The following is a 26,114-nucleotide window of genomic DNA, read 5'->3' as shown; positions in this document are numbered from 1 at the left end:
TGCTTACCTCGCTCCCGGTGACTAAGCACAAGCCCGCCCGTGCTTACCTAGCTCCCGGAGACCTGGTCCCTCTCGGGAGGGTAACAAGGGAAAGTGTTCAGTGCAGATCAGTGAGTAAGCTGATATCACTATTATATTATATTATGGATATCACTATTAATAACAAGAAAAACTAGACTTATGCATAAAAGTATCATTTTACATATTCCATTTCCCTATATGCTGATTCTCAGCCTAGTTCAGGAATTCTCATAGACTTCACTGTGCTTCTCCTTCAGAATTACTAAGTAGATTTCCAAGACAAGTTTTTGTGAAGGGTTAGAAGAAGTACATTAGTCATTGGTGGATTTCATTTTTCTTCATCAGCCTCTGTCTAGAAGTTGAACAAGCCTAGTTGGGGTGAAATTGGTAAAAATCTTCAATTTTCTGAAGAGGAAATTGAAGATTTTCACCTACTTCTGCAGTATGAAATGGAACAAATATACAATCAAGATGTGTTGATTTTTACTGGTGATTGGAATGCAAAAGTTGGAAACAAAGAACAATTACCAGTAGTTGGAAAATACGGCCTTGTGATAGAAATGATGGTGTAGATTGCATGATAAAATTTTGCAAGACTAACAACTTATTCATTGCAAATACCTTTTTTAAAAACATAAATGGTTGCTGTACATGTGAACTTCTCCAGATGAAATACTCCAGATGCAACACATGACTACATCTGTGCAAAGAGGTGATGGAGAAGCTCAATATCTACAGCCAAAAGAAGGCCAAGAGCTGACTGTGGAACAGACCATCACCTGCTCATTTGCAAGTTCAACTTGAAGCTGAAGATAATTAAAACAAATCCAGGAGAACCAAAATACAACCTTGATTATTTTCCACCTGAATTTAGAGAACATCTAAAGAACAGATTTGATGCATTGAACACCAGTGACCAAAAACCAGATGAGTTGTGGGATGCCATCAAGAACATTATCCATGAAGAAAGCAAAAGGTCATTAAAAAGACAGGAAGGGATGAAAACACCAAAATGGATGTCAGAAGAGACTCTGAAACTTGCTCTTGAATGGAGAGTAGCTAAAGCAAATGGAAGAAATGACAAGATAAAAGAGCTGAAGAGAAAAGTTCAAAGAGCAGCTCAGGAAGACAGAGTCGGTTATTACAATGAAATGTACAAAGACCTGGAGTTAGAAAACCACGAGGGAAGAACATGCTCAGCATTTCTCAAGCTGAAAGTACTAAAGAAAAAATTCAAGCCTTGAGTTGCAATATTGAAGGATTCTACAGGGAAAATATTGAATGATGCAGGAAACATCAAAAGAAAATGGAAGGAATATACATGGTCACTGTACCAAAAGGAGCCGGTCAGTGTTCATTCATTTCAGGAGGTGGCATATGATCAAGAACCAATGGTATTGAAGGAAGAAGTTGAAGCTTCACTGAAGGAACTGGCAAAAAACAAGGCTCCAGGAACTGATGGGATATCCATTGAGATGTTTCAACAAACGGGTGCTGCGCTGGAGGTACTTACTCATCTATGCCAAGAGATTTGGAAGATGGCTACCTGGCCAACTGACTTGAAGAGATCCATATTTGTACCCATTCCAAAGAAAGGTGATCCTACAGAATGAGGAAAATACCGAACAATATCATAAATATCACATGCAAGTAACAATTTTGCTGAAGATAATTTAAAAAACTGTTGCAGCACTGTATTGACAGAGAACTTCCAGAAATGCAAGGTGAATTCAGAAGAGGATGTAGAATGAGGGATATCATTGCTGATGTCAGATGGATCTTGGCTGAAAGCAAAGAATACCAGAAAGATGTTTACTTGTGTTTTACTGGCTATGCAAAGACATTTTTACTGTATGGATCGTAACAAATTATGGACAAGATTGAAAAGAATGGGAATTCCTGAACACTTAATTGTGATCATGAGAGCACAGATGGATACACATAGATCAGGAGGTTGTCATTTGAACAGAACAAGGAGATACTTCATGGTTTAAAATCAGGAAGTATCCTTTCACCACACTTACTCAATATGTATGCTGAGCAAATAATCTGAGAAGCTGGACTATACGAAGAAGAATATGGCATCAGGATTGGAGGAAGACTCATTAACAACCTGCAATATACAGATGACACAACTTTGCTTGCTGAAATTGAAAATGACTCAGAGCACTTACTGATGAAGATTAAAGACTACAGTCTGCTGTCTGGATTACATCTCAACATAAAGAAAATGAAAATCCTTACATCTGGACCAATAAGCAGCATCATGATAAATGGAGAGAAGATTGAACTTGTCAAAAATTTCATATTACTTGGTTCCACAATCAACACCAATAGAAGCAGCAGTCAAATCAGATGATTTATTGCACTGGACAAATCTGCTGCAAAAGACCTCTTTAAAGTGCTGAAGAGCAAAGATATCTCTTTGAAGACTAAGGTACGCCTAACCTAAACCATGGTGTTTTTAATAGTCTCATATGCATGTGAAAGTTGGACAATGAATAAGGAAGACCAAAGAAGAGTTGCAAAGAATGCTGAAAGTACCATGGACTGCCAGAAGAACTAACAAATCTGTCCTGGAAGAAGTACAGCCAGAATGCTCCTCGGAAGCGAGAATGGCCAGGCTTTGTCTCACCTACTTTGGTCATGTTGTCAAAAGAGACCATTCCCTGAAGAAGGATGTCATGATTGATAAGGTAGAGGGTCAACGAAAGAGGGGAAGGCTCTCAAGGAGATGGATTGACACAGTGGCTGCGGTGATGGGCTCAAGTATAGCAAGGATCATGGAGCTGGCGTGGGACTGGGCAGTGTTTCCTTCTGCTGTGCATAGGGTTGCTATGAGTCAGATGACTCAGTGGCACCTAACAACAACAGCAGTTGTTGTGGTGCTGGTGAAGAATGCTGAAAGTACCATGGACTGCTAAAAGAACTAACAAATCTGTCCTGGAAGAAATGTAGCCAGAATGCTCCTTGGAAGTGAAATGGCCAGATTTCATCTCACCTGCTTTAGTCATGTTGTTAGAAAGGACCATTTCCTGGAGAAGGATATTATGCTTGGCAAAGTGGAGGGTCAGCAAAAAAGGGGAAGGCCCTCATCGAGATGGATTGACACAGTAGCTAACATGATGGACTCAGATATATCAAGGATTGTGAGGCTGTCGCAGGACCAGGCAGTGTTTCATTCTGTTGTACATAAGGTTGCTATGAGTCGAAATTGACTCAGCATCACCTAACAGCGAGTAAGGGTGAACTGAGTGTATCAGTTAGGGTATTACAGTTGCAAGAAACAACAGCTCAAGTTGGTTTTATAGAAAGAAGGGAACTTGTTGGCTCAATGACTGACAAGTCCAGACTTCAGACAAGGTTGGGTCTGGCAGCACAAACAGTATTTCCATTTCTTGCCCCACTTCCTCTGTATTGTCTCCACTCTCTGCAGAATTGTCTCCTGTGGTTTCAAGATGGTCCCAGTAGCCACTGAGATGACAGCTGTGGGAAAGAACTTCTCCCAAAGCACCCAATAAAAGCCTGGGACTTCAGTCTGATGGACAGTTTAGGTCAATTCCTCATCCTTGAACTTTACCCTGTGGCTATTTGGGTGGTATTATGTATGCTGTTTAATTTAGAACTGAGCCACAGATCCCAGCCATGAGCTCAGATAGGGTCAACTTCCACTGAAGCATAGAGGGGAATGTGTGTACCCATTAATAATATTGGGGTGCTGTTTTTAAAGATTAGGATTGATCTTTGCTCAGCAGCAAAGTCATCGAGGGAACACTATAATGGGAATATCTGTCCCAAGAGGCATCTAAAAACAGATGCTGTACTGAATCAAGTTTAGTAACTTGCCACTGAACTTTCTGTGGAAACTACTGGGGAACCCGCTCCCTCAGTTATTGCTCTGATAAGGATAGATTCCCTGCCATCATTTTCAGAAAATGATCCTTGTACCCACAGAATTGACCTCTTGTCTCCTTCTTCTGTCTGTGCTATCAGCAGTAAGATTGTTTTGGAACTCAGATGGGAGCTTTACTAAGTCCTATAAGATAAAGTGCACACCTCTTAGATGCATGGATCCTGGGGCTGGACAAAACCCTTTGAGAACAAACAGGAAATCCTCAATATCAGGGAGGTAGACAACTTTTCTCTAAAGGCTTCTTTCTCCTAAAGGTTCATGTTGGGGAAACTGACCCTTTTAATCTTGTTTCTAACCCCTTTTCTATGCCTCTGTCTGTTCATCCATTTCCTTACTAACTTTCTTTCTCAGGAAAGAGGAGTGGCCCATCTGGCTGGTCAGAACCCAGGACATCCATGGGACTGTATTTGTTCCCACTGGGTGAGGTTCTTAGGCCTCAATATTAGCACATTCTTCTTCTTTCTCCTGGCACGATCGAAGTCTGTACCTTTCACTCTTTACGTGCAATTAGAAGGAAGAAGGGAATTTAGTGTGAGACCTTGTCTTAGTTACCCAGTGCTTCTGTAATACAATTACCAAAAATGGGGTAGATTTAAAGAACAGAAATTTATTTTCTCACAGTCCTGGAAGCTAAAAGTACAAATTAGAATGTTGGTCATTTTGATTCCCTCCTTGTCAGTAGCCCCAGGCATTCCTTTGCTCCTTGGCTGTAGATGATCTTCATATGGCATGTCTCCTCCCTGTACCTACCATGTGTACATGTCTGTATCCAATTTACTCTTTATAAGTCGGAGTTGATTAGATTTAGAACTAAATTAAGATCATGCATGGGCATGATCTAATCACATAACAAAGAAAATTCTATTTCCAAGCAGGATTATATCCACAGATAACAGGGATTAGGATTCTAACACATAATTTGGGGGTACACAATTTCATCCATAACAGGAGTGCTCTATAGCTCCATCTGCTTTAGGTCCATGAGGTGAGAAGTTGGAGGTCACAGCTGGGTTGTCTAACTTAGTTCTCACCTAAGACCCAAGTGCTGGGAGATAGCAGGTGTGTGTCCATGTAATGTATGTTCCTTGTTTCCAACTCGTTTTGGATGAAAATCCCAGAAGGAGGGATGGGTGGTGTTTTGCTTGCTTCATGCCACTCCAACAGAAATACCACACGTGGAATGGCTTTAACAAACAGGAGTTTATTCTCTTACAGTTCTGGAGGTTAGAAGTCCAAGTTCCAAATGCCAGGCTGTAGGGGCTGGGTGAATGTCAGGGATTCAGCTCTGCTCCTTGCTCCCAGCCCACTGGAGCTAGAGGTGTCTCTTCACTCTGACAGCTGCTGGCTGCTGAGGCTAACAAGCCCAAGGTCGACAAATAATGGCACAGTCCCAATATTACCAAACAACATGGCAGGCCACTAATTCAAGTCCAGACAGTCCCAAGATGGACAGGAAACATGGCAGGCTGCTGAATGAAGACTCGACTACATGCAGGGTCCAAGGATGCCAAAAAGCTGCAGACCAGTCCCAAAGCTGCTCTTTATATATTGGAAGCAACCAACCACATCCATAAGGCAGCTACTCAGCTGCTCACAGTAGATTCTACCACGGAGTGGCTTACCACTCTCATCATGGAGAATACTACATCCAGCTGCCCAGCCACTTAAAACCAGGCACAGCCAAGTTGACACATAACCTTAACTACCACAGGTGGCCAGGCAGCATGTGGGCATACCTGGATCACAATGTAGACATCAATCCAAAGCTCTCCATCACATAGTAGTATGTGGCCCTGGAGAACCAGGGAAGGAGTTTTAGCAACGGTTCATGGGGATGCGTCAGTACTGCCTAGAGACTCTGGAGCTGCTGGCTGGTGGACAAAGGGTTTCTGTAGCTCTGTAACCAGGTGTTAGAGGATGCAGGACACATTTTCCCTAGCTAATTATTCTCACTTCATGCACTCAGTTGGTCATTCACACTGCAGTAGAAAGAAACTTTGGGTATAAATGAGTATCAAAAAATACTACCCAGACATCAAGCCCAATTGGCATAACATACTGTACAAAAAAACATTGTTCCACCTCCTACTTTGGTGAGTAGTGACTGGGATCTTAAAAGCTAGCAAGCTGCCATCTAGATGCAACAATGGGTCTCTCCTCATCCAGAGCAAAGAAGAATGAAGAAAAACAAAATTCATGGAAACAATTAGTCCTAGCCACTGGTACACCATCCGATCTGCAGCCTATACAACTATAAGACCAGAAGAACTAGATGGTGCCCAGCTACCACTGTCATCCACTTGGAAGGGGAACTATGTAGGAGATCCTTGATAGAGAGGGAAAACAATGTGGAACAAAACTCAAAATCATTTGGAGGAAAAAAAAAAAGCGGGGTGGGAGGGACCAGGTTTGCTGGTCTGACAGAGCCTGGTGGAACCACTGAGATTATGGCCCCTAGCTGCCCTTCAGGTCTGGAATTGAACCCCCACCTGTGGTTTCCAGCCAAACAAAATACAGGCATATGAGTTGAACATTTACCTCAAGTAGACACATGCACTGGAGAGAACAATCATGGGAGAAGGAAGGGCTGCTTATGAACAGGGAGACAGCTCAGGGGACAGGAGTGTATGGAGGGATGGACACTGTGAACAGTAACTATGGGGAGGAAGTGGGAGGGGAGTTATTGCATTGTGGTAAACTGTGGTCAATGACATGAAACAAAGTATATGTGAACTGCTGTATGGAAAGTGAATTTGCTCTGTAAATGTTCACCCAAATCACAATAATAAGTAAGTAAATAAATAAATGATACTACCCAAGCCCTAGATTGGGTGGGGGAGCAGGGGCTTTGGCAAGGATCTGACATCAGTGAAAACATCAGACCTTCCTTACCTCCATTTTTTCCTTGGATTGTACTTGTGGAGCTTTCTACTTTCTATCATGTCTTCATCTGTAGATAGTTTATGTTCTGATGTTTTGTGGATCGGACAGGGCCAGTATAGCATAAGCAAGGGAGAATGCTTAGTGGTTGAAAGCTTGAGTTCTAATACTAGCGCTTCCACAAACCAACCTGATCTTCAAGCTACTTGTTCTTCCTGTGTCCAACTATTCTCACCTGTAAAATAGAAGTCATATTAGGTCCTATATCTCATTAGGCTGTTGTGATGATTAAATGGGTTAATACAAGGTACTTAAAATGGCACTCAATAACTATCCAAAACAACACTCACTACCAGCGAGTCGATCCCGACTCATAGAGATCCCTCCTTGTGTTTCCAAGGTCATATTTCTACGGAAGTAGATTGCCCAATCTTCCTTCCAAGGAATGGCTGGTGGGTTTGAACTGCCAGTGTTCTGGTTAGCAGTCAAATGGCTTAGGCACTACACCACCAGAGCTCCCCAATAACTATCAGCTTTTGTTACTGTCTTGCAGGCTAACTCCAAGTAAATAGTCTGGGCTGCCTGGAGTGCTCTGTTAAAGGCACCATGACAGATCTGGGCTCAGTAGAAAGTAATATTTTAGTGGATTAACAGTTTATGGGGCAGGAGTGCTCAGCAGCAGCGTGAATGCCACATCCTACCAACCCCTAATATAGCTGAATCCTTCTAGTTCCCTTAATTGAATGGATTATAGGGAGGATTTAAGCAGTAACCTTGGTGTTAGCATGTAAGGTGTACTAGATCCATCTGGGAACTTTACAATTCTGTACAAGGGGCCAAAACCCACTCAGAAGTTTTGGCCTATGGATGTGAATTACAATTGACAGTGTCTCTGGCTTAGGGGTGGAAAGCTCACACTCTCAAGCTTTCTAGATTACTGTTTATTGTTATGGTTTTTGTTTGTTTGTTTTTAATGGCTACAGAAATTTTTTGACATTCCTTGCATCAAGAGACAGGGGTCTAGGTCCCCACCCCTTCAGTGTGGGCATACTTGAAACTGCTTCCACCAATATATTTGAGGGGAAGTGATGATCTGTGACTTCCGAAGCTAGGTGCGGTGTAGTAAATTACTTAGTGTGGCTTTTCTACCCATAAGTCTTTGTAAACTCCAAGGTGGGAATTGCTATTAGCAACTGAGGAGATCCTGATTTTAAAGTCGCCCACCTGGGTTATTTCTGTTGGGCGTGGCACAATACAATATTCTGGGAGGTTCCCACTCTCTCTCATGTGCTTAGAGTTCTGATGCTGTGATTGGCTAGTTTGACCACCCTTCTGGGCTCGAAAGGAGGCCTCCTGGAGGCAGAGCTCTCTCTCGGACTGCTGGTGGAGGAAGACGTGCTGCTGAAAGAGACATGTGCCCCTGAAAGAGACACGTGCTGCTGGGAAAGAGACGCAAGAGACACGCATTGCTGAGCGAGACGCCGGGGGACCAGCACTGCTGGGAAAGAGACTGTGAGAGACTGTTGGCCGAGGGATGGTGGGCTGGGAGAGAGACTGAGCATTTTTCCTGAACTTGAGTTGTATCCTGGTGCTTCCCTAATAAACCCCATAATCTGTGAGTTCTGTGTGGCCACTGCAATGAATTATCGAACCCAGGAGAGAGGTGGTGGGTGCCTTGGGAGGAACGGTTGGTGAAAGGGCTGGAGGGAGGCAGCATATTTGGCCTTGCAGTGATAGGCCTTGGGTTACTGCTGGTAATCCTGTCTTCCTCTTGTGAGATTAGAGGAGGTCAGAACATGTGGCCTCCTCGCCGTTTTTTGCACTAGGTCATAAAAGGGGTGTAGTTTACATCTTGTTTACCATGGAAAACCGACACTAGTGCACTGATCTGCCATGTAAGAAACCTAGAGAGAGCTCATATAGGTGCTCTGATCAACAGCCACAGCTGCACTGCCAGTCAAATGCCAGCATCAACTGCTAGTCATGTGAGCAACCCATTTTGGATGTCCAAACGGATCCTTCAGATGACAGCAGCCCCAGGCAACATCGGACTACAACTGCTTGACAGTCCCAAAGAACTGCCTAGCAGAACCCTTCCCGATTTCCTGATAGACAGATCTCTGAGCAAAGTAAAATGGTTTTACTTTACACGGCTAAGCTTTTGGTTAAATCGTTATGCAGCAACAGTAATTGGAACAATTTTGGTTTGGGGGTTTGTCTTAGTTATCTGCAATAACAGAACTACCACAAGTGGATTAGTTTACCAAACAGAAATTTTGGAAGCTAGAAGTCCAAATTCAGGGCATCAGCTTTCTCTCTCAGTTGGCTCTGGGGGAAAGTACTTATTTTTCAAGATGTGTGGGCCTGGTGTCCCTTGGAGAGCTCCATGTGTCTTGGCATCAATTTTCCCCTGGGTCTAGGTTCTCACGGCAGGGGTCCTGGGTACTCCATTCTCAGCTCTTCTTTCTTGGTGGTACTGAAGGACTCCTCCTCTGCTCATTTCTTTCTCCTTTTATCTATTTTAAGATAAAAGTTGATGCAGGCCACACTGCAGGGAAGCTTCCTTGACATCAGTTGAGAGTTGTGACTTGAATAAAGGGTTGCATTCCCACCCTAATCCCCTTACAACTGATTGGCTGGTCATATCAGATCACACCATAGAGGATGACTACATCATTATATAACTGCCAAATTGCATCATGATGTAACTCCCAAGCCACTGAGACTCATGGCCAAGCCAGGTTGACACATTCTGGGAAGACACCATTCAACTCATGACAGGGTTGTTACAATGAGAGAGTATTGTTGGAAGAGGAACATATGCAAAAGGATATAACTAGTTGGACATTCATTCCTGACCTGGATTGTAAATCACAATCAGCTGGAGGTACTTTGTAGTCTCTGAGTCTTAGGTGGGCCCAAGAATCTCACTTTTTAAAATAATCTCTTATAAAAATTTTAAAGCAATTTTTATGGTAGTAGTGGTAGATGCATAGTACTGAAGTATATAAGTCTCTTCCCACATCTTATGATTCCTTTCCCTCTGTTATCTTTACTGTTTCCCTGGCTATTTCTGAATGTTTTTTTTTCCAGGTGGAATTCCGGATCATTTTGTCTTGTTCCCCTTTAAATCCTTCTGGTGCTTGGGTTGAGATCACATTAAATGATCTCAGGCTAATTTATGGTAAACTGTTTTCAACGTGGTCTTTTTATCCAAGAACACCATATGCTTGTTTACAAGTGTTCTAATCCATCCCTTGGTAAGGCTTTATCATGTCCATGTACAGGTCATGCCTATTTCTGGTAGTTCGTTGTAAGCATTTTAAGTTGGTATTGTAAATAGGATCTCCTACTTCAACTGGATATTGTTTTCGTAACAAACAGCTATTGATTTTTATATAAGCTTATCAACCACTTACTATATTCTCTTGCTTCTCAAAGATTTTTGGTTGATTCTCTTGTGTTTTCCCAAAACGATTTGCAAGTAATTTAGCCACCTGTTTTCCAAGTTATATACCTCATTTCTTTGCTAATCTAAAAGTTGGTGGTTCATACCCACCCAGCACCTCTGTGGAAGGCCTGGAGATCTGCTTCTAGTCAATTCCTACTCATAGTGACGTGTATGACAGAGTAGAACTGGTCCATAGGGTTCCCAAGGCTGTAACCTTTATGGAAGCAGACTTCCTCATCTTTCTCCTGGGGAGCAGCTGATGGGTTTGAACCACTGGCCTTTCAGTTAGCAACCGAGCACTTAAACATTGTGCCACTAGGGCTCTTTTCCATAAAGATCATAGCCAAGAAAACTCTGGAGCAGTTCTACTCTCACATGGGGTCGCCACAAGTAGGAATCAACTTGATGGCAATGGTTTTAGTCCTTTCAGAATAACGTTAAATAATTATGATACAGTGAAAATGCATGTTTACTTACGTTTTTTTGTTTTCAATTTGGGAAATGTGTACCAGTGGAATCTGATGCAAGCAGTAGATCAGCATTGAGGAAACACTGACCAGTGCAATAGAACCTTTGTCAACTTATTTCCTCAATCTGACCTTGAAACACTGCCTAGTTCCATGAGCCCAACAGAACATGAGACTAGTGAAATTGATTCTGTGAGCCAGACTGGACCCCTTAGTACCAACAGGGAGGGTCTTTAGAAGCAGGCCAGTCCTTGTACATTCTTCTGTTGCAGTCTGATTACCCTGCTCTTCTCTCTGGCAGAGGAACCGTCCTTATCTCTGTATCCTGACCTTGGCACACAGTAGATTCTCAGATGAAGGGCCCTGTCTCTCATTAGAATCCACTTCTTCCCCCTCAGTCTCTCTGCTCCTGGAGAATTCAGACTCTCAAAGGTTACTATCAGCCTCTTCCTCTCATTTTCTTTGAGTGGTGTTCAGGGAACAAAAACTGGCTGACTGATTTCACTGGCAAGTCTCATTGCAGATGTCACTAAGCAGACAAGATTATTAATTGGCCCAAGTTTTCTTTCCTCCCCTTTTGAGTCAGAGCAGGGCAGTTTTCAAAGATAGGACAAATGAAGCCAGAGGTGGTTGAAAATGTATTTATTTTTCTTCAAATGATTTTTTTCAAGCAATAAATAAAAACAGACGTGTTGACTTTTCTAAAAAACAAAACTAAGCAACAACAACAAAAAAACCCCTAAACTATATACATCCTACAGAAATACAGGCATATCAAATGTAGAAATGACTTCACTCTGAAAGATGGGGCTATTTACAAAAGTTACAAGTATTGCATTGTTCTGTCTGTAAGAAGTCTCTTCCTTGTATGACTCAAACTCGAAGGAAGTACAGAGTCTGGGGAGGAAGGGGGCACTTTCAAAGAGGTGACATTCTCTATCTTACCTGATGGCAAGGAATTTCAAGGCAAACACTGCCATCTAGCTACTATATTTAGTTACCTAATGATGCTCCCCAGATCAGCTGACTTTCAGGAAGCAGGACAGGATACCCCACTGAGGGGGCCTCATGCTTCTTAAGGAGCTCCAAAGATAAACCATCTTGTCCCTCGGTTGGGCTGGGCCTGACAGTGGTACTATGCTCAGCCAGCGACAAATGCCACAGCTCCTTGAGACAAGCCAGTTCTGTGTTAAGGCCCAGTCACCAACAATACCATGCCATGCAGAAACCAAAGCTGTTTCCTGAACTTGGTTGCACATCAGAAGTACCTGGAGCACTTTGAAATATGAAAAAATAATGCCTGGGTCCCACTCCCAGAAACTCAGACTTAATTGGTCCAAGATGGTATTTTTTAAAGCTTCCAGGTGATTCTAATGGGCAGCCAAGGTGAGCCACTGCTTTTAATACTTTGGCTTAGTGATTCTTGCCCAACCCCAGTCTCCAGCCCCTTTCCTTCACATTTGAATCAGCTCTCCTACCATCTCCCCAAGGATTAAGAAAAAAAATTCTCAAGGCTCCCCATCTTTGTTGAGAACTCTCTGGACTGTGGCTGGAATGAACACCTGAGCAAAAGGGCCTCAACTGAGAATAACTGAAGGTGGCACCATCAGCCATCTACTCAGGTCTGTCACTTCAGGTTAATACTGATCTGTAGGAACACTGGCCCTTAGTACTCCTCCATAAATGCCCTTGGACAAACAAGATTTCAGGAGGCAATCAGCAGCATGCCTTGGTCTCTCTAGAATATCCAGAAAACCTACTGCCTTTCACAGCCAACAGCAATGCTGATAACCAGGGACAGTGGCAATGCCCTTTGGCCTTTGGAGAATTTCACATAGCTAGAAATCATTTCATGAGAGGCTGCCTATTGACACTCATTGACATGTGAGTTTACCCCATGATGGTGTTTTCATTAGAGCTACTCCAAGTTATCAAAGAGGCTTCTGATGGGAGAACAGCAGCAAAAAAAGTCCCTTTTTCCAATCAAGCTAATTTCCTACTCATTTCTAAGAGGTTTGAAACTCACACTGATACCAAGTACAGAGAAAATGGCTTTATAAATAGTTATTTGACGTTGTAGAAGACTTGGATTGGGAAGCTGGGGAAAAGCAGATCTGGAACTCGTCTTGAGTCCTGACTGTCCACGTGGTTGAATTCCAATCTGGGAAAGCAGTGTGCAGAGTTCTTGGCAAATGTACACTCATTCTATAAAAAGTGAGTCTGTTCTCCAGGCTATTTTCCCTCCCTTCCCCAAGCAGCTCCTCTTCCCTCACCAATCTGCTCTTGGACCCATAGCTTTTTCAGCTGCAGGACCCATTTGACCTCATTCATCACAAAACAAGAAGTGACTTCCAGGAATCAAGGGAAAAGTGGGAATGTCTAACTGTGCTGTCTCTAAATGGGTCCATTGTCCAGGAACCCCAACCCCTCCACGCCTCACCCTAACTATTCAGCCAAGCAGCTCCGAGGGGAAGGAGGGAACCTCTGGCTTTTCTAAAGCAGGAAGCGGGAACTCTGGCCTCACCCAGAGGTGGGGCTTGCAAAGGCAGGGCAAATGATGCCGACACAGGTTCATGGAAGAAAATGTAATAAGCCTGTTCCTATCTGGGATGCTTGGATGAGAGATAGCATTCCAACACTATGCTGACATTGAGGCTTTAAGTTATTTGTAGGTGAGCAAGAAATGTTCATTTAGATCTAGACTGTCAAAGGGCTAAAAAAAAAAAAAAGAAACATGCTCTCATTTCTAGACAAGTTTGCAATTACCTCTAATCTGATGCTCCATACAACACTGTTGCACAATACTACAAATGAAGCAACATGTAGCTTGTTCCCACTCCCTCCCCCCAAGCCCACCCCCCACAGAGAACATACCCTTCTCCCTCCAAAAGCCATTCTTCCATTTGGAAAGTCCTATTAAAATGGCATTGTCCTCAGAAAGGATTCTAAAATGGCCCAAGTGCCCACCATGCACTTCACTGAACCCAGCAGCCAGCTCCTAGGCAAGGAGTCTACCCCACTCTACCTCACTGCATTCTCCTGCCCCTCTAAACATCAAGGGGACTTGAATGTGGTATACACTCCCCTTTTCATTCAAAAGAGAGCACTTAATAATATTCACTTGAATCAGGAATTATAAGACACAGGAATTTGTTAGCATATTTCATTTCAAGTAAACCTCCAAGTTAAAAACTCAAATTTATGCAAAAGAGAAAAGAGGGTGCTTCAACTTACAAAAGGACTCATTTTGGGTTTATCTCCAGTTAACTGGTTTTCTTAATAGCCTTGTCAAATGCTTCACTATAGAAAAATGAATTGCACCCAATTTTTCCGGAGCACCTTATAGGGTATGGCATTTATCACAGATGATATACAAGTCCTAGACAGGGTTAGGGAAAAGTGCTCCCACCACCAAATCCAATTCTTGATCACCAGAGAGAGAAGAATGTATTGTTGTGGTTTAAATAGCTTCAGAGGTTGATGTGCCCAAGAACCAGCTCCAAAGTAATTAAAAAGTAGTCCTTTCCTTTCTTCCTCCTCCCTCCTCACCTGCCTCCCAGTGACAACAAATTCAAGTCAGTCATCATGCTGACCTGTGCATGTCTACAAGAAGTCATGGACTCCCTAACTGCTCTGACGTTTCCAAGCTATTGTGCTCCCTTTGTTGGACATCAACATAAATATAGTCTAAATTCATTGTCACTAGACTCCTTGTACTTACATATTCTGAGGAGATTTTTAACTACTATTTATCATTAAGCATGATTATTCATCTGTTGGTGACTTAGAAATGAAAACCATGCCCTAAAAGGTTTCTTTAAAGAAACAAAATTCCAGTAACTACAACAAAAAAGGAACAAGAACACAAATCCAGGCACTTCTGGGAAATTTGTTTGCTTCTTATCACTTGCCCGCCTGCCCCGCTCCTCCCAATAAAACTGGTTGGGCACATTTGCCAGGATCTGTGGATTTCATAACTTCAAGCCTTACTGCTTAAAAAAATGAGGTAAGAAATCTCTATCTTAAAAGTAAAACTGACACACAAACCAAACCAAGGTTTTCCCGGGCTGTTGAAGCAGCCATTATTGCTGTAAGTTGGAGTGTTTTCTTTGTTTGCTATTAATATGTATTCAAAGTCCTTATTGCCATTCTAGCCGGCCCGAGGATGGCCAAGGAGAAATGGATGGGGAAGGAGCCTGGTCACCTGCCCACTGCTGGGTTAGTTCTGACTTGGCTGCCGTATGTGTGGCCCACCCACCTCTGGCTGTAGGCCGACTCCACCTCTTTGGGCTCCGAAAGTGGCTCTAACAGCTGGGGGAGGTGGTGATAGGACTGTGCAGGTAGGGCAGGCTGCTGGGGGCTGAATGCACCCCCACAGAGACTGGGAAGCTGAAGACAAACTGTGAAGTGGGAGTGGGGGTGGCTTTGCCTCGCTCCCTCAGGGGTCCCGAGGGACTGGCAGCCTCCACAGCACAGGACGTAGCTAACACCTGGGACTCGAACTGTAGCAGCTGCCCCATGAAGCTGAAGTTGGGCGAGATGATGCTCCGCCGCTGCTTGACAAACTCAAAGGCCTCCTCCAGTCTCACCCTCTTCTTCATCATCAGGTAGGCCAGGCAGATGGTGGCAGAGCGTGAGATGCCTGCCTGGCAATGCACCAGCACCCGCCCACGGCAGTCCTTTACCGCATCTGGACGGAGAGCACAGCATAGTTAGTGCCTTCAGCATTCCTGGCCCCTCATCAGAAAGAGCCAGATATGGGCATGGGCAGGGTTTGGAGGATGGGCACATGTGAGGGGCTCTTGAGACTTAACCAAACAAGAACACTATACATGTATAATAAGAAACAGCTAGCTACACCCCAACATACATTCAAGAATTTCTATTGGTAGAAACAAAAACAATGACTTAATTCTCATCTTTGGTGACTTTTTTTTTGGGGGGGGGAGGAATCCTCCCCATCCAGAAAGTCTTATCATCTAGACATGTGGAAACATGCAAAGGAAAGGTAGGTAAGCTAACAGCAGGAGTATAGGGGTTCATCTTCTTGCTGCCCAAACACAACACTCAAAGAGTGAGGACGAGAGGCAATGAGCACATCCTGGAGAAAGTGCCTCCCAAGTCCCTCCTTCAACATATTTGTTACAAGTGGTTCCATCTTATCCTCCCCGGCCCAGTGCTCTGAGCAGTGTTGCAAGGGTGGGGCCAACTTACCAATATACTCAATGGCTTCCATGAACCAGGAGCTGATGTCAGCCTTGTGGTTATCTTCCACTGGAATGCATTTGTACTGATAGTGTCCTTCAAAGTGGTTGGGGCAGTCCGAGGAGACATTCAACAGGGCTGTGATGCCCAGGGTGTCCAGCATGTCTCTCCGGGCAGCATGATAGGCACTACCGAGGTAGAGGAAAGGAAGGATCTCCACAGGACCCCCCTGCACCAAAGAGGGAAAGCAAAGGCCCACAGACAACATGAGTGTGAGGCAACTAGGGAAAGGGCTGGGCTGCTTGGGACAGGGAGAGGGAAGCCAGTGTGAGGTGAGCCTTCACAGGCCTTGGGGAGAAAATCTGCTAGGCATAGCTCCTCCAGGTTTCCCCATTATGCCAGGACTTCCTGGCCTTGAGGCCCACAGAGTGGATGGGGCCAGCAGGACTTCTCCAGGCTTTACCCTCTGTTTTGCCCACCAGTAGAGAATCTAAGTGCCAGATAAAGTCTTGTTGGCCTCACCTACTGGTCCAAGCAACCCCACCTCCCTGGTGAAAAAAGAGGCAGCAGACAATGCTGGGCTTGCTACACCATTTGTAACATTAAGAGTTTATACTCATGAGATTGGTTTTCTAGGTTTGAAGCCTTAAGTTCATAGTGTCATGAGACAACTTGGTCAATTGGCATAACATAGATCACAAAGTTCATGTTCTGTATCCTGGTCTGGTGTGTAGTGTTGAGGGTCTTAAATGCTTGTAAGTAGCTACCTCAAATACATCTAAAATCAGTCTCATCTCCTCTGAAACAAAACAGAAAAAAGGAAACCAAAAACTCAGTGAAGCAACTAGACTACAGGACAAACCATCTACATGAACCATGGACTCCCCTACCCTGAGACCAGAAGAACTAGATGGTGCCCAGCCATCTCTAACAACTATTCTCATCAGGGCCACAGGGATGAATCCTGATGATAGAAGGGGAGAAAAACGTGAAACAAAACTCAAATTCTTACCAAGTCTAGATATACTGGACCAGTTGAGACTAGAGAAGTCCCTGAGACTACCTCCATAAACCTTGAACCAAAATACCTGGAGGGCACCTTTTAGCTAATTAACAGACTGGCTCATAAGGAATATCACCAGTGAGTACTGTGCACCTTTAAAGAAAAAAATCATCTATGAGACTAAATGGTCAAGAATTACTCTAAAGCAAAGATGAAAGGGTAAGGGAACAGGGAAACCAGAATACTGGATGCAAAACCCAGAATATTAAAACATTATGAAAAATGTAATCTATGTCTCTGAACAATTTTGTGTAGTAATTGTTAAATGGTAACATAATTTGCTATGTAAACTTTCTCTGAAAGCACAATAAAATATTTTTATTTTATAAACTCATATTAATGCATATAAAAATGAGTTTGTATGCATTAATAATCAAGCTATTTATTGTGTGGCTTAGGTACTTTTTGGTTCAATATGTCTTGGCACATCAAAAATGGATACAATCTTAGCTTCACAGACAGGAAGGATCTTGGCTAGATGAGACAGTATCAGCCTAAATTACTAAAATTTTCTCAATCAGAACAACTCAAGCAATCTGAGAACTGGGAAGCAGACTGGCTATGCCGCATTAAATGGCCTTCTTCTCCATCTAAATGGAAGGGGTGGAGGGGATGGGCTTATAAGAAATGGAGTGGTCTGAGTTGGTTTTCCTCAAAGAGCGTTGGGTAACATTTATGTCCATCTGGCATTCCTCACTGGCATGTATGTGGAGGACAGCCTGACAGCTAGGGGCCAAGGCTGGTTCCATGGACTGCTCCTTCAAAGAGGAAAGGCTGTTCTTTCTCTCAGCTTCCTGTCCAGTAGGCCACACAATTAGGCGTCTATCAGCTTCCTCACTAGTCTGTACGTAACTCTAGTGACCAAATCAGGGGCTTCTGGGAGTGAGGTGTATATATATACTAAGGAGGGGGTAATAAAAGAGGGAAGAGTTAGAATTTCAAGCAAAAAATGAACCCTACCTAACATCCCCCACAAATATTCAAGGTTTACCACATTCTCTCCAAACCAAGACGCTGTACTCAAAACCTTCAAAACGCATAAGTCGGAAGATGAAGCCTTTCATCTACCCCCACACCACCCACCCCTCTAGCCTCTGTCCCTCACCCCTGCCTGGGCTCCTGCCAGCATCTACCTGGTCATGCAGTGGGGTTCCACAGGAGCTACAGCCCAGATCCAAGGACTCTGCAGTGCTTGCGGGCACCGGGGGTGGAATGGTTGCTAGGGCCTTGGTTTTGGAGCAGAATTCTGGGTACTCGGAGGAAAACCGCTCATAGCCACCTGGAAAGGAGAAAGAGGTTCATGTTAAGAAGTGTGTTACCCAAACCAACAGGAAGCCAGAAGGAACTTAAGCAATCTGTTGAGAAGGTAGGGGCTGGCTCTCTATTCACCACTGGGTGGCACTGTGGGCCTGGAGATAATGGCTGTGGGGACCTTTTCAGAGATGACTGAGCCGGCTTAAGGCCAGGACTGCATCCTGAAATCTGGGAGGATGCTAGGAACTTCAGGGAATTTTTGGAGACAAGTCTTCAGTTTGGGATGAAGATATCTATGGAAAGGAAGATGTGCAACAGTGTGTAGATGAGATCCGTTTGTTCTAGAGCATCTCCTTAGGGGATCACAGACCATGGAAGGGAAAGAGGAAATGGCCACTGGGGGTTTCCACACTAACTAAGGTAGCTTGCAGCTGTGTCCTTGGACCTGCAAAGGACCCATGCCCACCCCAAGACTTTGCTTTGGAGAGGCTCTCCAGTGTGGGAAAAAGGGAAAAATTACTCTGGCACCAGCCCTTCTGGATCTCAGCAATGGAGCAGATGCCAATAGCATGGCCTCATGAACAGCTGTTCCAGCAACAAGAAGCCAAAAAAGGAGGAAACAGGCTTACATCGATATAAATCCCTCTTGCTACATACAGGTTTGGGGCAAGCGAGGATTTCCTGACCTGAGAGTTGCTAAGCCCTGGAATGGTTGGTTATCAGTGGAATCATCTTCCGGGGGAGGGATATCTTTTCAGTAAAGATAAATGACTAGTATAGAAGTCATGTCAGTGCTCACCAGAAAAGTGCCTGCTGGGTGGAGGTGGTGGGCAAAGACGCAGGGCAAGGCCGGCAGGGGAAACCTTCCTGGAAACACTCAGCCTTATGTCTCTGACCTTCATGTGAACTCTGGAACTTTGCTTTGGAGGCAATTCACAATCTACCATCAATGTTTAAAGGAGCTCTGGTGGTGCTTTGGTTAATGCATTTGACTGCTAACCAAAAGGTCAACAATTCCAATCTACCAGCCCCTCCAGGGGAGAAAGATGAGTCAGTCTGCTTTGGTAAAGATTTACAAGGTTGGAAACCCTATGGGGCAGTTCTATTCTGTCCTACAGGGTTGCTAAGAGTCTTAACTCAATGGCAGTGACTTTTTAAATCAAAGTTTGGCCCTGCTTTTATTTTTAGTTTGCAGCTTCTGCAGGACCAAAAGATGACTATAAATTAATTGAGAAGGGCCTGTCTGTTGTGGAACAACCACTTTAACTGATCCAGTCAATTGACTAAAATGACAAGTTGGCTGAAGGGCATGTGTGTAGGTAGAACTATGAAATCTTTATGGCTCAGCGGTATAAGCCCCATGGTCCCTGTATACATTTATAATAATGTTCCAACATGCAAACTCTTGATGGTTTGTCAACTACTTGCCCCAAATTTCAACCCTAGAAATTACTGCCTACTGCTTTTGATAGGGGAAAAATGACTGTCACATCACAAGGCTTACAGAAACAGGGCATACAGTTTTTCCTCTCTATTTCCCCCACTCTCTCCCTCAGGATATAAATGGACATCTCTTTGGTCACAGGCCCTTGTTCCTGCTGAGTCATCACTGGATGGAAAACCTGCCAGAGGGTCCAGCCCTACCAGCTTCAGGAGGTGCTGGTGGCCTTATTGGTCACCACATCTAAGAAGTACCCACTCCCTCCATTATAACCCCTCTCCTTTCCCCCATTCCTTATAAGGCTACAAATGCTGCAACTCAATATGCAGCAGGAGAGTATGGAGGAAGAAGCAGCCAGCAAATGTCTTTAGCTGAGGGCTGTACAATGGGTTTCTGGCCTTCAGGAAACTTTGATAGATACTGCCCTTTAGAAAAAGTGGAAGGGATATGGATCAATCAGCAACTCTTGTTGAACACCTATATAAAATGCCATCACTGAGGAGTTATTAATGGATACAGAGTTTGTTTGCGGTGGTGAAAAACTTTTGGTAATAGGTAGTGGTGAAGGCTGTGCAATGTGGTCAATGTTATTAGTACTGAATTGTATACTTAAAATGGTTAAAGTGACAAATTTCATGTATTTACATCAATTTGTATATTTTACCACAATAAATCTTTTGAAAAGCCATCGCTGGTTACTGTGTATGCTTTTACGTTGTTGTGGTTATTAGCTGCCAAGGAGTTGGCCTGTAACTTATGGCAGGCAACCCCATGTACAACAGGAATGGACCACTGTGATCCACAGGGTTTTTAATTGGCTGATTTTTCGGAAGTAAACTGCTCAGTGTTTCTTACTAGTTGTCTTAATCTGGAAACTCCACTGAAACTTGTTCAGCATCATAACACACACGCCTCCACTGACAGATGGGTCATGGCTGTACTTGATGTGCACTGGCTGGATTCAAACCCAGGTTTTGCCTCATGGAAGGCAAGAATTCTACCAGTGCACTGCCACTGCCCTGTCTGTGCTTCTATAGCATTTGAATGTTGTTAAAAACAAAATGATCCTTGTATATATTACATAATTTGAGCTATTAAAACATTTTTTTAAAAGAAATTTAAGACACAAAGCTCATCACCTACTCAGGCAGATAAGCTATACCCCACCCAAAAATGAATGGTCGGAACCAGAGTCAGACTCTCCAAGATTGTATGTGGTCACAGGGAGGAGCACCTGAGGGCAGCAGAAGTGGAAGAGTCTCCACATTCAGTGGAGGAGTGAACGTCATTCCCACTGCTGAGAAGCCACAGCACAGGGCACCTCACTGAAGTTAAAGACCAGAGGCTCTGCAGCCAGAATGACTGGTCTGGTTCAATTCCAACCCTGTGAATCAGCTGTGCAACCTGAGGCCAGTCATTGAGCCTCCCTGAGCCTCCTTGACGTCTGTAAAATGTGGTTGAACTTCCTCCTCTCACAGAGTGGCTGCAAGGACTGATTAAACCAGGACTTGGCACCTGGCATCTGGGAGACATATAATGAAGCTTTCCTTTTCTAGTACCTACACTGAAGGGTGCCCTAAACAGAGATTCCCCAAAGACCAAAGAGGAACAAGGGATTCCATAAGGCTGACAGCTTCCTAGACTATTGACAAGCTTCTCTTCCTGGGCTCTATTTATTTTCTCCAATCGGAGTCTTGAGGCCTGGTAGTTAAGTAGAGGAGGGCAGGTGCCACACCTCCTGAACTCAGTATTCCCTACCAGACATGAGCACCCGCTACCTCCTGGGGTCAATGAATTAGGCTATCACAGCAGAATGAGACCTGAGGGATTCAGAGCCAGCTGTGACCACGGAGTGCGGTGGCAGGCAGGGCGGGCCAGCAGCTGAGTGAGTGGGACAGAGAGGACCAAGCAGGTGGAGAAGAGGGTGCCAAGGCTGCTCATAGCAGGGAAGAGACAAAGCAATGGTCTGCAAAAGACACCAACAGAACAGAACAGAAAAATTATGACTAAAAACTTGTTCTCTTGGGGGATCTTTAAGAACAATCAAAAAGAAACTAAATGAAGACGTAGATGAGCTCAAGGGACAGGAGCACTGGAAAGTTCTAACAGGAGTAGCAATGAAAGGGTTTTTCCCCCTGAGTTACTGCTAGTTTTTGAGGATCTGTGGTTGTCTATCAGTTTGTTGTACTGTGGTAGACTGAGTGTTCGTAAAGCTGGAAGCTATGCCACCAGTATTTCAAATACCAGCAGGGTCACCCATTGAGGACAGGTTTCAGCAGAGTTTTTAGACTAAGACAGACTAGGAAGAAAAGGTTGGTGACCTACTTGTAAAAATTAGCCAATAAAATTCTTGTGGATCACAAGAGAACATGTGGTGATATAGTGCTGGAAGATGAATCTCCTAGGTTGGAAGGATCATGAGATGGTGCTGGACCACACAATGTTTGATTCTATTACACATAAGGTCACCATGAATCAGAGTGGATACAACTACCATCAACAACTGGTTGTTACAAGGAGCAACCAAAAGGAGCTCCTTCTGGTGGGCCAACAAGCTTGACTCAGGCCAGGGCCAAGAATGAGTACAGTATGCGCTGATGGACCCAAGGAAGTGGTGAAAATGGTGTAGATGAATGAGGGCAACTTAGATGGAATAAATGACTCAACTCCACACCCCACAAGGCCATACACCAGAGTATAAAGGGCATCCACGTTACTAAAAGTTATAGGTACTGTTAAGAGGGAATGCTTACTACATGCCAGGTTCTTTCCACATGTTGCTTCCTTCCTGTGAGAAACTCATGATCAGTCCCAATTTTACAAAAGAGGAAACTGAGGTGCAGGGCAGGCAGGGAACCTATCTTGGTCCCTCACAAAGGTGGGGGAAGGGCCGATGCCTCAAAGTCGGACTCCTAAACTTGCTGTCAGCAGGCAGGGAACCCTATTGCTCAGAATTTTAATCCAAAACTACAAAGGACCTGAACACGAACCACTGACATTTAACCCAACTGCACCTATCAGATGGTTTTGTAACTGTAGGTTGTCATTAGCCAAGTTGGGCCTAGTATTTTTTCTTTCTTTTAATACAAAATACAATAGAATATAAAGTAGTAGAATGCACTGCATTTAATGGGGCTATCATTTCAGGGAGCTCTTATGGCACAGTGTCTAAGGCATTTGACTGCTAACCCACCAGCCACTCCACAGAAGAAAGATGGGGCAGTCTACTTCTGTAAAGATTTATTGCCTCGGAAACCCAGTGGGGGTTGCTATGAGTTGGAATCAACTCAATGGCAATGGGTTTGGTTTTTTTGGTTTTTGTCATTTCATGGAAGGAGTCCTTGGGTGCCACAAAAGTTAATTGCTTGACTACTAGACAAAATGTTGGTGATTTCAACCCACTCAGAGGCTCCTTGGAAGACAGTCCGGGTGATCTGCTTCTAAAAGGTCACAGCCTTGAAAACTGTATGGAGCAGCTCAATTCACAGCAACTAACAACAAAAACAATTTCAGGTATATTTATATACTCGGTCATGATGTAAATTAAAATGTAACTCTTACTGTGGGTGTGGTCAGAAAGACTGCTCTAAGACTTCCACCCATTCCCAGATCTGTGCAAGTTCCATATCCACAACTAAGACCTAGATTTAGATCACACTGTTTTATCCAAAACACACAACCAAAAACCCAACCCAATGTACTGCCATCCAGTCGATTCTGACTCATATGAAAGGAAAGCTTATTTCCATCACACACAAAGGGGCTGGGCTCTACCCTGTCTCCTGCAGGTGTGGAACGAGAACATAGAGACATGAGGTCTGGGTGCCACTCCTAGCTCGAGCTGCAGAAACTTAAACAAGCATATTCCCTCCTAACCCTTTTCCCAAACTCAAAATGTAAAGATTTCTGACTATAAGATCTCTCAATTCTATTATCCCGTGATTCTAAATACTCAGAATCTATTTTCAAATTTTACAAACTGAGAGTATATCAGTTTTACCAGCTCTAAAGCAGGTGGGGTAGCGCCTAAGGCATTTGACTGCTAACCAGAAGGCTGGAGGTTCAAACCTACCTACCAACCACTCCTCTGAAGGAAGACTGGGCAATCTACTGCCATAGTGATTCCGCCTCAGAAACCCAAGGAGGGGTTGCTGTGAGTCAGATCCATCTCCACAGCATTGAGTTTGTTTTTTGGAAAACAGCAGGTTCCTATAATCTGCATTTCTATTTTCTGCATAAAATTTCCTGATACATCCATGAATTCTGACCTTTTTTTTTTTTCCTATGTCCTGCTGAATGTAGTTCCATAACAGATATTCTTATTAATTCTGACCTGTTTTTCCCATGTCCTTATTTAAAATACACTCTCTATTCTAAAAAAAAAAAAAAAAAATCATTTTCTCATCTTTATTTTAAAACCTGAGACTCTAGGGAGGAAAATGTAATATGGTTTTTACCAGTTACTTGAGGAATAACTACGTCAACAGTTAACTCAGCTGTCCTTTTCTTTTTCTCACCTACACTGACACAATGCAGGCAATTGTCAAAGGCTACTGAAAAGGATTGACCTCCTGGCTATACATTCTCAGAAGCTGCCTGCCCTTCCCATATGCTGGGGCTGGAGATCATGTACATGGAAGTGTTTGCAAAGGTAGATTGATGTCGTTTTTGCTGATATCACCATAATAGGCCTGTTAATAGGGTCTATGGTGGGTAAGACTGTCCTTTGGTAGTGGCTATGATCATGGATCCTAATATAGCTGTCACTTTCTTCCAGTACCTTCTCAAAGCTCAGATTATCACCTGTTTACATGCAAGGCCTTGTTCTCCTGGGACAGCTTATCAAGGCAAGGCTAATATTGCCCAGCAAGTCTGGGGTCATGTGAAGGTCATTTGCCTTTGAGAATTTCTCTCAATGTGAGTGTTGACTTAGTAAGCACCCATGAAATCCTGAGCAGTATTTAAAATTTACCTAACTGGTTTTCTCACCTTGGGACTCCATCTACAGGGAGACCTGTACCTCCCTTGGCTAGCTGGCTGACACTTAATGCCATGCTGGGTCTTGTTTGCAGCCCCTCCTAGTCCTCTGTGCTATCAGCTCTGTTCAGCAAGCTGGCTTCCGCTGAAGTGAACTTTTCTTCCTGTCATGCTTCCTCTTTGTTAGCCAGGAACTGCCTCCCAGTAAGGAAATCAACTATCTGGTTGCAGATGTTCTGATTTTTTAAAGGAATTTCTTGGCTCCTTAAAATGGCCACCCTCTATGCCTCCCTCAGCCTTCTGTGTAGCACACCTCTCCTATTTAGCAACCAGGGCAAGCCTAAAGAAGCAGCTCTGTGGTCTTCACCATGATCAAGTTTTCACTTTCCCTTTAGACACCAGACTCTGCCTTTGGTTACTTTGTTGGTTGGAAACATTCAGTTTAAATGAAGCAAAATCTAGTGAGTTTGCTTCATTTGTTGTCATTTTTTAACTACAGTACTGATTTGGAAATGATCTAAGACCTAACATTTTGTAATTCTAACACTCTCTCAATCCTAGGCTGTCCTGGGCATTGTCTCATATTTTTGCAAAGAAAAAAGCAGTAATTTTCACTTTGGGTATAAGAGGTATGCAAACTCAGCTTCCCCTAGGGCTATGCCATTTGATGTCACTGACTTCCTGGGGAACTAGAATGGATGAGTGGGGAGAGAAGGAAGAAGGAACACAGCCAACTTGTGCTACCAGGGTTGCTACCTGGCCCCACCATGCTCCTACTGTTCACTGGTGGCAGAAGTAGCCATTTTCCAAAGGTGAAATGTAAGAGGCTGTTCAGTCAAGTCAGTGCGTAAATTAATTCCAATCCAGAAGGAGAAACTGGAATACTTAGTGGATCCCCAACCCCCAATTTTAAAAAACTGCTCCATGACAGCCTTTATATCAGAGCTTAAAATAGAACTGACACAGGACATTAGCTGAGATAAATTTTAGACAGGGGAACAGTAAAATAATATTATACCTGAAATCTTTCTATGTATCAGACTAATCTGTTAGTTGGATAATATGGGAGAAGTATGACTTCTATTTAGGGTAAGAAAATGCTCTTTTTGTCTTTCTTTAACGACCAGACTCAGTACTCACTGCCATCCAGTGGGTTTCCAAGGCAGTGTCACAACGGAAGTGGATTGCCCAATCTTCCTTCTGAGGAGTGGCTGGTGGGTTTGAACCACCAGCCTTCTGGTTAGCAGTCAAATGCCTTAGACACTACAGCACCAGAGCTCCCTTAATGACCAGAGGAAACCAAAACTCAAACTCAAGAACTTATGGAGAGAGAAAAGGATTTTAAAGATGTATACTATGATAAGGAGCTCTGGTAGCATAGTGGCTAAGACACTTGCCTGCTAACCAGACGGCTGGCAGTTCAAACCCACCAGCCACTCCTC

At 43.7% G+C, this 26,114-nt stretch overlaps 1 protein-coding gene across 1 annotated transcript in view; it reads right to left on the bottom strand.

Moving 5' to 3' along the window:
* Window positions 1-15,036: 15,036 nt before the first annotated feature.
* Window positions 15,037-26,114, bottom strand: part of DUSP4 (dual specificity phosphatase 4) — a 15,130-nt gene continuing 4,052 nt past the window's right edge. Inside the window, exons 2-4 of the mRNA XM_007942698.2 lie at window positions 18,134-18,279; window positions 15,947-16,166; window positions 15,037-15,422 (exon numbers count right to left, since the gene is read on the bottom strand). Coding sequence (XP_007940889.1) covers window positions 15,037-15,422; window positions 15,947-16,166; window positions 18,134-18,279 — 752 coding nt within the window. The remainder of the gene's footprint in view (window positions 15,423-15,946; window positions 16,167-18,133; window positions 18,280-26,114) is intronic.

Source organism: Orycteropus afer, unplaced genomic scaffold, assembly GCF_000298275.1.
Source record: "Orycteropus afer afer isolate SDZICR_OR568_19922 unplaced genomic scaffold, OryAfe1.0 scaffold00095, whole genome shotgun sequence".
NCBI classification, from domain to species: Eukaryota; Metazoa; Chordata; class Mammalia; order Tubulidentata; family Orycteropodidae; genus Orycteropus; species Orycteropus afer.
The sequence above is the reverse complement of the archived record's forward strand: the minus strand, read 5'-3'. Positions and strand labels throughout refer to the sequence as shown.